We start from the raw sequence: 10,673 nt of genomic DNA on the forward strand, positions 1-10,673 counted from the left end.
GGTGATTATAACGAAGCCAGGCTGCTCCCACGGGAGATGGCATGAGAGGCTTGGGCAGGAGGGTGGGCTGGAAGGGCTGTTTGGGGCCAAACACCTGAAAACACTCATTTCCCAGCCATTATTGTAGGGTGGGTTTGGTTGGAAGAGACCATTAGAGGTCCCCAGTCCAACCTCCTGCTCTCAAACCACAGCGGGGCCAGTTCAGGTGTCAACGCTGATGGGATTTTCCCCAGGGAATGCTTTGCCCCCGGCTCTTTTAAGGTGTTTTGGTGCAACGGTTACAGTGAGGGCCCCGGCAGACCCTGCATCCCCATCACCACCCCGGCAGGCCCGAAGCTCCTCCTTGCCACCATCCTGTGCCCAGATTGTGCCCTGCTGCCTGGCAGGGACAGGCACGAAGCCACCGTGCCAGTGTGTCTCAGAACAGGGTTAAAACCCGACTTTCCAAGGGGTTTAGGGGGAAGTTTTAGCAGGTTTTAGTAGGGTTTTAGTAGGGAAAACCAGCCTTAAACACCCCAGGGAGAGGGTGGGAGGGCTGGGGGGCTGCTTGCCGGTGGCGTGCTGGTGATGTCCACCCCCCGCACTGTGGTACCCACGGCTTTGGATCCGTGTTTTGGCAGGCGGGAGAACAAGCTGCGGATCCAGAACGGCTGGTTGTGCCACCTCGCCCCCGAGATCATCCGCCAGCTCTCGCCGGACACCGAGGAGGACAAGCTGCCCTTCTCCAAGCACTCGGATGTCTTTGCACTGGGGTGAGTCTCCGGCGGAAGGGGGCAGGCTGCAGAGAACTGGCGCGGTTGTGTCAGGCGTGAGCTGCCCTGAGCAGCCGGGAGGGGACGGGGACACCATTTTCTTGACACGACGCCAAGGGGACGCTGCCTGGGGGAATCCCCATCGATGGGCTCAGAGCACCTTCCCGCTTTGAGAAATTTTGAGTTACACCCCACCCCCACCCCCCCACAACCAAAATCTCCAAATCCTCCTGTTTTGGCTCCGGGCAATGGGATCCGGAGCATCCTGGGGATGCCAGCCTGGCGTAATCTCTCCCCTGCATCCTCCCGGGGCGGGTACCGATGAGAAGATGCTCTGGATGTCGGCTGGGGATGCAGAGAGTCGGGGACACAGGTCTGGGAGCCCCCCGACCCCCCCGATTCTCCCCACCAGCCGGCTGCAGAGGGGCTGCCGGGGGGAGGAGATGCCAAAAAGCCAAGAAGAAGAGAATCGATGAGTCTCCTTCAGCAAACCGGCGCACGGCTCCTGCCCTTTATCTGAAAAGAAGCCTCCCTTAGGGCAGGAGCCCAGTCACCCCTCGATAAAACCCCGTAAGGCCGGGGGTTTTACCCGGCGGATTAATTTTCTCGTGGATATCTTAAAGGCCGCGGGGGGGATTAGCGTGCGCGGGGCTGTTATCGGAGGCGATATTTCCATCAAAAACCGCAGTAATTGCAGCTGCAAGGGAAGGGTCTGGCTTTTTTTTTTTTTTTTTCCTCCGCCCCGAGGTATAGCTTTAGAACAACAAAAAAGAAGCAATTAAGGAATTGTATTGAACGAAGTGAGAATCGGTTACTTAGACTTAGTTTTTCTTTTTTTTTTTTTTTTTTTTTTTTTGAGTGTGAGCTCTGCGCTTACGTAAAGCCTGAGTTTCCTTAAAAGATTTTCCAACGTTTTCCCTTTTTCTTGTTTCTGCTGCCCTCCGCTGAGCCCAGGAGGCTCAGGGATGATCCGGAGGGTTATTGCCATTGCCGCTTCCCCGTAGGCATTTGAGGATCAGTGACAGCAAGAAGAAAAAAATCTTTTAAAGACTCCAGAAGACGGCTGAAATGTTAAATTAAAGTGTGTGAGTGAGGGTGATGAGGAGCAGGGGGCTAAGGCTGGCAGTGTTTGCTCGCCAAAGCCTGAGAGATAGCGGCAATAATGAATATCAGATGCGTGGTCTTCTCATGCAAAGGCAGCGGACTGCTCTCCGCAGCGCCGTCCCTGCCCCGCAAAAATGCAGCCTAAATATTTCGGATGCGCCTGAAAGCGGGAAGGTGAAAAACTAAGCCCCAAACTCCCAACTAGAAACTTGAATTCGAGGGCGCCGGGTGCATTCGGGCACCTTCCAAATCCCCGCTCCTGCCTGAGCGTCTCGTTCCCTGCCCCCGGGACCTGCCCCTCTCCAGCTCCCCCCCCCACCCCTGACCCCGATTCCACCGCCCCCGCAGCACCAACGAGCATCTCACATTACTCAAATTTTCGGGGATTTATAGCCAAAGCCTGCGTATTCTTCCAAAACCAGGAGAGCCGATTTCCAAATTCAGGGAGCCACCCTATCCCAGAGTGATCCTTCATATATCCAACCCCCTCCACCAGATTTTTCCACCCTAATGCCATTTTAACCCCATTTCTTGCTGCTTTAACTGGCCGTGATGGCATCCCTTGAAGGGAAAAGCAGCTCCGGGGAATTTGCCTTGGAAACCGGGGCCAGCGCTGTGGGAGTCGGGGCTCATCCAGCCTCCGGGTGCCAGAAAACGAGGAAGCAGAACTCCCAGGCGGTAGCGGGGGCAGAGGATCGCGGGGGCGGCAGCCAGCTTGGCCGGAGACACCCTTGTTTTGGGATATTCCCTTGGATTTGGGAGTCCTCACGGAAAGGAGGGCTTGGCTTAGCGATAGGAGCGGTGCAGCGGCAGATGGCCGCGGGTTCACGTGTGCCATCACCCGGTGAGGGAGCCGGGGACGGTTCACGCCACGGCTTGGATGGCTTTTTGCAGCTTGGGGCACGTTTTGCAGAAGAAAAAAAGGGAAAAGTGGGAGCGAAAGCGAATGCTCGGGTTCATCCTTCCCCGGCGCTCGCTGCCCTGCGCAGCTGGAGCAGACGGCAGAGTCAGAAGCACCAGCCCGGCAGCTGGACCATGCATTTACCCCCCGCATCATCTATTAAGCTGCTCGGCGGGCAGCGGGGCGAAGAGCTATTGCAGCCCGGCAGGAGATTCCCACTTGATGTAGCGGGCTGGCTGACAGCTCTGCCTGTGCCTCTGCCCACGCCTCTGCCCGTGCTCCCCATCGACCTCCATCCTCCTGCCCACGGGCCAGGTTCTTCCCTGGTGTAAACTACAGGCTGCAGCAAGCTGGTGGCTTGCTCTCAGTTGACAGCCTCAGTTTCCCCATCTGGAAAATGGGAGAGGTGGTATCTCTGCAATGAGCACCGAGCACCTCTGGTGTTGTATCCAGAATGAAGCATCTCCTGGATGTCGGTGATTTTGGAGCAGGGAGAGATGGTGGATGTAGGTGCAATGTCCAGATGTCCCGCTCCGGGATGTCTCCCAGCTCCTCCCAATGCTAATCCCTGCTCTCTCCCCAACAGCACGATCTGGTACGAGCTGCACGCACGGGAATGGCCCTTCAAGACGCAGCCAGCGGAGGCAATAATCTGGCAGGTGGGAAGAGGGATGAAGCCCAACCTCAGCCAGATCGGGATGGGCAAGGAGATCTCGGTAGGTGGCGTGGGGCAGGCGCTGGAGCCCCGTGTGTGTGTGCGTGGTGGGGAGAACGTGTCCCACTGGAGCACGGCCTGGGTGGAGGGTCCCTTTGAAAAACACTCTGTGCTGCCCAGGATCTGCCAGCAAAAAAGCAAGGGGTCCCCTCCCTCCGCAGCTGATGAGGCTTGGTCCTGCTGTAGCACAGGAATCAGCTCAGCTTCCACATCCCCTCCACCCCAGCCCTTCACCAGGATGCGGTGATGGAGATGGAGTCCTCATGGGATGGAGGCATCCCCTCCGCCTCAGGCCTTCTCCAGGATTTGGTCATGGAGATGGAGTCCTCGTGGGATGGACACATCCCCTCCACCTCAGGCCTTCTCCCAGATTTGATCATGGAGATGGGGTCCTCATGGGATGGACACATCCCCTCCACCTCAGGCCTTCTCCAGGATTTGGTCATGGAGTTGGGTCCTCATGGAATGGACACATCCCCTGCACCCCAGTCCTTCACCGAGATTTGGTGATGGACTTGGGTCCTCATGGGATGGACACATCCCCTCCATCCCAGCCCTTATCAAGGATGTGGTGATGGAGACAGGGTCCTCGCGTGGTGAACGTTGGGCACGGGGGTTGTGGTGGGAGAGTGACTGGGTCTGTTTGCTCATGTGCTCACCCTGTGTGGCTGCAGGACATCCTCCTCTTCTGCTGGGCCTACGAGCAAGAGGAGAGACCCACCTTCACCAAGCTCATGGACATGTTGGAGAAACTGCCAAAGCGCAACCGTCGCCTTTCCCACCCCGGGCACTTCTGGAAGTCGGCAGAGTAAGTCCCTGCCCCTGCCCGTCCTTCCCCATGGTGGCAAGACCCCACTGTCCCAGCTGAATGGCTGGTGGTGGTGGTGGTGGAGCACGGGGACAAGCTGTGGGTATATTGATACCATGTGGAGGGGCAAGGATGGGTAGGAAGGGTGGTGACAGAGTGCTGTGCCCATGCCAGCTGTCACTGCAGTACTGGCTGTCCTCGTTGAGGTGAAAAAGCCTGCGAAAGTAGTTGGAGATGACCAGGAGGAGCCTGGCGATGTGCTCCACCAACGCCAGGAGGAAGAAGCAGGGTAGGTCCAGGGGCAGGCTGGAGCCAGGACCTTGGGGACATCTCTTTTGGGGACATCTGCTTTGCGGATATCAGCCAGGGCTCCAGTGCCTGCCTGTGCATGACGCTCAGAGCAGTTTTCCCTCCCGGGAAGGTGGTTTTTCCTCCTTTTGCCCAGATTTAACTGATGGGTGGGGCGGGGGGGAAATGCCCTGCCTGGGGTCCTTCCCCAGACCTGCAGCCTGCGTCAGCCATCGCAGCTTCCAGCGGTGGGAGAAGAACACGGTCACTTCTTCTCCCGCAGGCAGCTCGTGGCCGAGTCCTGCTCCGTTTCATTGCTTTGGCTTAGTCACATCTCTCCGCTTCGGCAAACGCAGCGTAAATGGGTCCCCGGTCAGGGCTTCAGGAGGTGGCCTGTTGGCAACAGCAGGCAAACCACAGAAGAATCACTTAGAAACTCATTTTCTTCCCTTGAATTCATTCTATTACGACAAATAGGACCAAAAGCCTAACCCATGCCGGGGTTGCGTTCGCCGGCGGGGCCGGGGGGGGGATTATTCCGTCTCCCGGCCGTGCATGCCCGGACTGTGGAGGCTGGAAGTGGGGGTGGAGGGAGGGAGGCAAAGGTGAGCCAAGGGAGAGAAGCGAGGGCACTTCAGGCTGCTTCAAGCGTCCCTTTTGGACCCCACGGAGGGTTAGAGATGCCGATTTCTCCTCCTGCATCTTCTCCCCAAACCCCCTTGCTTCCTATGGGGCCACCAAGGGCGGGCGGCCCCAAGGTTATGGGCACAGCGAAAGCCGCTGGAGTGTCCCCTGTGCCACCTCCCGTCCCCGCGTGCTGGGGGCCGACGAGGGGCTCTCGGGAACAGCACAAAGCCAGCGGTCAGCTGGCCCCCAAATCACCCGAAACGTATAAGCCGTTAATCAGGACGGAAGTTAATTACTAATCGACGCTCCGAGCAGGCACCAGGGTGGCTCCGGCAGCCGGGCAAGGAAAGCTGAAGGTTGATGAACCCCAAAGCAGCAGGCTGTGTAATTGCTCGGTTGGGTTTAGGAAGGTTTTTGCAATCACTGAGCCACGCTCTGCCTGCCACCGGCTTTGGCTGCCCGGCAGCTTCCCCCTTTATTACCGGCCCCCTCTTTCGCTCCACGCGCGAGGGGAGGGAGGGAGGGAGGGAGGATGCTTTGGCTCGGCACTCGCTTTCCAGCCGAGCTGCCTCCTTCCTCAGGGACTCGGATCCGGCCCACTCATCCCGTGTTAGGTCCCGGCTTCTCTGCTCGGCCGGGGGCCCTGTGCTCAGGGATGAGCCATCTGTGGTCCCCGGGGGCTCTGCCATCCCCGCACGTAGGGGATGGGGGGTGCAAAACCCCCGCGCAGGTCCTGCTGCTGGGGGAGCCTGCGTGGATGCGGATGGGGCGAGGTGTGTGGTACCCAACAAGCCCTTCCCCCCCTGGATCATACTGGACCCGAGAGCTGCCGGCACCGGGAAAACCCAAACCGGGCTGGCGGGGAGGTGTGGAAGTTCACGGCTTCCCACCGTGCTGCTGCGTGCGGGGGCAGCTCCGTGACAAACCCATTTGGGTTTTTGGTTTTTTTTTTTTTGCGACAAGCCCCCCCGCTTCGCCGTGGGACGAAGCGCCCGGCGCTGACTCTGCTGTGTCGTGTCCCTTCCAGGCTGTGACGGGAGGAGTTGAGGGACGGTGCCATCTTCCCCCTGCGGTTCTCCTCTTCCTCTCCGCATCCCAACCCGGCGCTACGGAGGAGCAGCGGGCGCCGGGGACCGACAGCGGGCCGGGAATGAGCCTCTTCCCCTGCAGCGTTTCACCCCGTGAAGCCTCTCTGCAAGGGCTGGAGGAGCCCAGGTGGCGGCCGAGCCCCGGGGACGCCCGTCTGCCATGGGACGGGGATGGCAGGCGGCTCTCCATGCACACGGGGTCAGGTCTTGGGCCAGTTCCCCTCCGAGCAGGGGCAACCCATGGGGCAGACAGCTTCAATTTCACCCCAGGGCTCCTCCGGTCCCAATCAGCACGGTCAGTGCTCGTGCCGCTCGGCTGGGGAGGGGTTGCTTCTTGGTTCTCGGTGGGTTTATTTCATTTCCTTTTATTTATTTATTTTTTTTTTAATGGAAAAAGAAGGAAAAAAAAAAAAGGGAGGGGGGGGGAAATGTTGCTGATTCATGAGTTTAGTGCTGGAGCCTGCTGGGGCCAGGGAGTGCCGCTGCTATTAGCCGTCCCCCCCCACCGCGGGGAAATGCATCTGCGGAGCCGGAGGGGTCCCGCTCCCCCGCGCCCCGGCAGCCCCTTCACGGGCAGCCGTGACCTTTCACAAGTGGCTTCTCTACCTCCCGGCCATACCCACTTACCTTCGCCCCCCCTTCCCACCCCTGGTCTCCCTCTCGGCGGGGCGCATCTTCACACTCCTGTTAATTCAGCCGGTTGCCCCCGCGCGTATCTAATCAGCGAGCCTTTCCCTCCGGCCGCTTTGCTCCCGCCTTCCACCCTCCCTCCCGAAGGCGCTGCCGAAGCCCCGGGTTTGGGGATGCTGTGGGGCTGGGCAGAGGGGGGGTGGCTGGGGTTGGGGGGTCCTTCCCCGGGCACGCAGACAGGCTCTGGTTGTACAGAGCATCTCCCTCCCCAGCCCCTCGCGGACATCTCGGCTGAAGGTGCAGCCGTGCCCAGGACCCTTTTCCTCTGCGTATCCATCTGCCATCAGCCAAATCCCGGACCTCCCCAGAGAGATGCTCTTTGGGCAGCGTCTTGGAGCCGGTGTTGCCGTCCGAATACCGCGTGCTGGTATTTCCCTCTCCCCACCAGCTGGGATGGGCCCTCGAGCCCCTCATTAGACGAGCTGTCAAGCGACAGATGATGGCCAATTGCGCTTTCAGGCCCTCATTGAGCGTAACTGCTCGACAGGAACCATCCCGAATAATTCAATCGTAGTCTAAGTTAGCTTTAATTTGGAGACATGACGAGGCTCTGCAAGCTAACCGGCCCTGGTTTGTTTGCTGCTCCTCTAACTCCCCCTTGCCGGCGTTTGAACCGCTTTAGCGTAAGTAAATGAAGATTAGGAACTTGATTGCAGCTAGGAAGAGATGCTACTTTAATTGTGGGGGCGTGTAAGAAGGTGCTTTTATTTCTTAACATTTGCACACATGCATAAGCATAAAATCGGAGGTAGGGAGGAGCAGGGGGGGGTGAATCCGGCCTCCAAGCCTGCTGCCAGAGGGTCAGGTCTGGATGAGTCTCCTGCTGATGCTTTTGGGACGTTTGCGGTCGCGGCTTGATCTCAGATGTTTTGTACGAAGTGGGGATGAAGGAGGATCACCTGCCTTTGATGCTTGAGGCCAAGTGGGACGAGCAAGCGAGGGCGGGATGAGCCCTCGTTTGTGTTAATTGCCCCCTGCACCAGGCAGCACGGGCGGTTTGTGGTCCCCTGGGCGTAGGTGGCTGAGCATCACCTCATCCCGGTGATGAAGGAGGATGCTCCATGCCACCCCCCACCCCCCATCTTCTTCATCCCACCCCGGGCCGCAGCAGCGATGTCCTCTGCCCCCCGTCCTCCCCATGTCAGCCCTCCCCTGCTGTCTCCATCCCCTGCGCGTGTGCGCGCGTGTGCCATAAACGTTGCACTAATCCTCAGAGTCTCTCTGAGTTTTCACCAATGCCTTCACCCGCCGTGGTCCCGGGCTCTGTGGGAGGGAGCACACCCCCATGGCCGGAGGTCTCGGCTGCCGGGGGCGGCGGGGGCGCAGGGTGGTCTTGCCATGAAATCACCGGTCCCCAAACCATGTTTGGATGGAGCGACCGCTGTAGAAAGGTGATGTCCTTCTCGCTCGGTGATGTTAGTTCCTAAGTAGGTGTGAACTTCCTAGGCGAGCAGTAGCAAGTGGAACGTGTTGGAAAGATGAAGGAGGTGACACCGTGGGTGATGCTCAGCACCGGGGGTGGCAAAGTGCTGTAGCCTGATAGACGTTGTGCAGATTTTTGGTGGAAGGTACAACGTCTGTCTTGAAAGACTTACTGGGGGTTTGCTCTCTGTGCCCCAAGCCCTCCACTTGCCGGGAAAGTCTCACCTTGACATATTCCCCCACGGGGTCCCACCAGCCCTTGGCAGATGCCTGCTCTGTTTTATCAGCTGAGACTCCAGGAAACAAGGGAATTGATGAGCGTGTGGGTTTCGTTGCCCCACGGCGTCAGGTCCTCACCAGGAGCCCAGGGCTCACTGCGGTGGCCTTGGCCAAGCGTTTCTCCCCTGGATTTTGGGCATCTGAAAGGAGCTTAAGTGCTCCTACAGCCAACAAACCTTGCCAACTCTGCCCTCATCTCCCTCTTCTTTCTCCCCCCGCCTTCCCTCACTGTAACGTCTCAGCCGGGCCGGGAGCAGAGCTGTCACACAATAGTATCGATGGAAAAATAGCTGCCCTGTATTTATCATAAATTAGCTCAGAAGAGCAGCTCCTTCCCTTCCATTCAGCGCAGCAACGGTTGTTGATGCAGCCGCGTTATTTGCATCATGCCTTCTTATTTTTGAAAGTCTTAATTATTAAAAAAAAAAAAAAAAAAAATCAAACCAACAAATCTTACTTTTTTTATTTTTTTTTTGGTGGTTGTTGTTGTTGGTCTTTGTTTTTTGACTCCGGCTTTGTGCGGGGTTGTTTTTTCCCCAGTTTAAAAATATCCAGCCCTTCAGCAGGGAGAGAATGTAGGAGAAGCTCTCCACAATGCCCTCTAATAGGAGATCCGAAGGAGCGAGAAGGTCCATCCGGTGGCTCAGTTTAGCTGCGTGAGCTAGAGGAGAGACGGGTTATTTCCAGACGCGCCGGGCGAGAGCGGAGCCGCTTTTAGCACGGCGGAGTTTGGAGCAGCAGCTGAAGACGGAGGGAACCGTCCCCAAGCCCAGGGTACGTCCCCGGGCTCTTGCAGCAGAGCAGCCCCCGGCGATGCTCTCCTGGCCCAATCCTTCAGCTGCTTCGTCCCTTGGGTCACCCACCGAGTCCCTGACACTTCCCCGTCCCTGACCTTGCTGCTGTCTGAGGTTTTTTCCGGCGTTTGAATGCTCGTGGGGAACACGGCATTTGGGGCTGGGCAGTGAAGCCACTACCAGCGATGGAAGCGGTGATGCTTCATGGCCCCAAAGCCCTACGTCCTCCTTTGGCTGCTAAATTATATCCCCCTGGTCCTGCTGCTGCTTCTATCCACCTTTCCCCCCCCCAAATTAACCCATATCTTTGCCGATCCGTGGCTGGGCGGTTCCTGGGGATGATGAGTTCGGAGTTCCAGCCCCGATGACATTTATCCGGTACTTGGCCATGGCAAGAGCCGAGATGATGAAGATGTGAGACAGACAGGAGGCAGAAATGAATGTCTTGGAAGCGGAGGAGCTGCTCAATTGTCGACGGAAGAGGTGCTGCCTACGGCTCGGTCTCTTTGGCCACGCTAAGGAGAAGGGGTCTGTGTTGGTGGTGCCATGTCTGTGCCCCCCCCTTCCCCAAGTGCCGCGGGGAGCCCCGGGTCGAGCCCGCCGGTGGCCGGTGCTCTGCTGGGCACCTTCGCTTTCCTCCCTCCTTTCTCCGCCCGTTTATTTATTTTAATTTATTTTAATTTTTTTATATATATATATATATTTATTTATTTTTGGCAAACAGTGATTCTTCGGGAAGCTTGGTCAGCTGCAAAAGCCTTCTTTAGTTTCCAGTCCCTGTAAAGTACGCTGTTACATTTTCTTGTACATAAGGTATATATAAATATATATACATATCTCTATATGTATGTATATAGATATATACATATATAACGAGCTCTAAATCCTGTACAGTTTCAAACCGAACTCGATGGCCTGCTTTGTTTTCTCTGTGTTAGTTCTGACCGCTGCAGAATGAGCTGACTTTCATTTCCCTTTTCCTCTTCCCCTTTTCTTTTTATAAGTATATACATAAATATATATATATATATATATTTTGTTGTCGTCGTTGCAAAACTCTCGTCACTGGAAAAGAACAGTTGATTCTGGTGCAAAAAAAAGAAATAAAATATCACCCGCAAACCACCACCACCAACAACAACAACAAAAGAAAAAACCGCTGAGACAGGCACGATGGATCTCCCCGCTGTAAATTTGTACAGTAA

The 10,673-nt window shown here is 57.0% G+C and overlaps 1 protein-coding gene across 3 annotated transcripts in view; it reads left to right on the forward strand.

Annotated features, from left to right (window-relative positions):
- KSR2 (kinase suppressor of ras 2) overlaps nucleotides 1-9,091 on the forward strand; it is a 92,748-nt gene extending 83,657 nt beyond the window's left edge. For 2 of the 3 annotated variants that reach the window (XM_074605915.1, XM_074605917.1), the window contains 4 exons: nucleotides 621-752; nucleotides 3,344-3,473; nucleotides 4,147-4,280; nucleotides 6,223-9,091. In XM_074605915.1, the coding sequence (XP_074462016.1) occupies nucleotides 621-752; nucleotides 3,344-3,473; nucleotides 4,147-4,280; nucleotides 6,223-6,229 (403 nt within the window). In that variant the 3' untranslated portion in view covers nucleotides 6,230-9,091. Of the gene's footprint in view, nucleotides 1-620; nucleotides 753-3,343; nucleotides 3,474-4,146; nucleotides 4,285-6,222 lie in introns of those variants that run through there. The other variant, XM_074605916.1, reaches the window with a different exon arrangement.
- Nucleotides 9,092-10,673: the final 1,582 nt, after the last annotated feature.

The sequence above is a fragment of the Larus michahellis genome, chromosome 13 (genome assembly GCF_964199755.1).
Source record: "Larus michahellis chromosome 13, bLarMic1.1, whole genome shotgun sequence".
NCBI lineage: Eukaryota > Metazoa > Chordata > Aves > Charadriiformes > Laridae > Larus > Larus michahellis.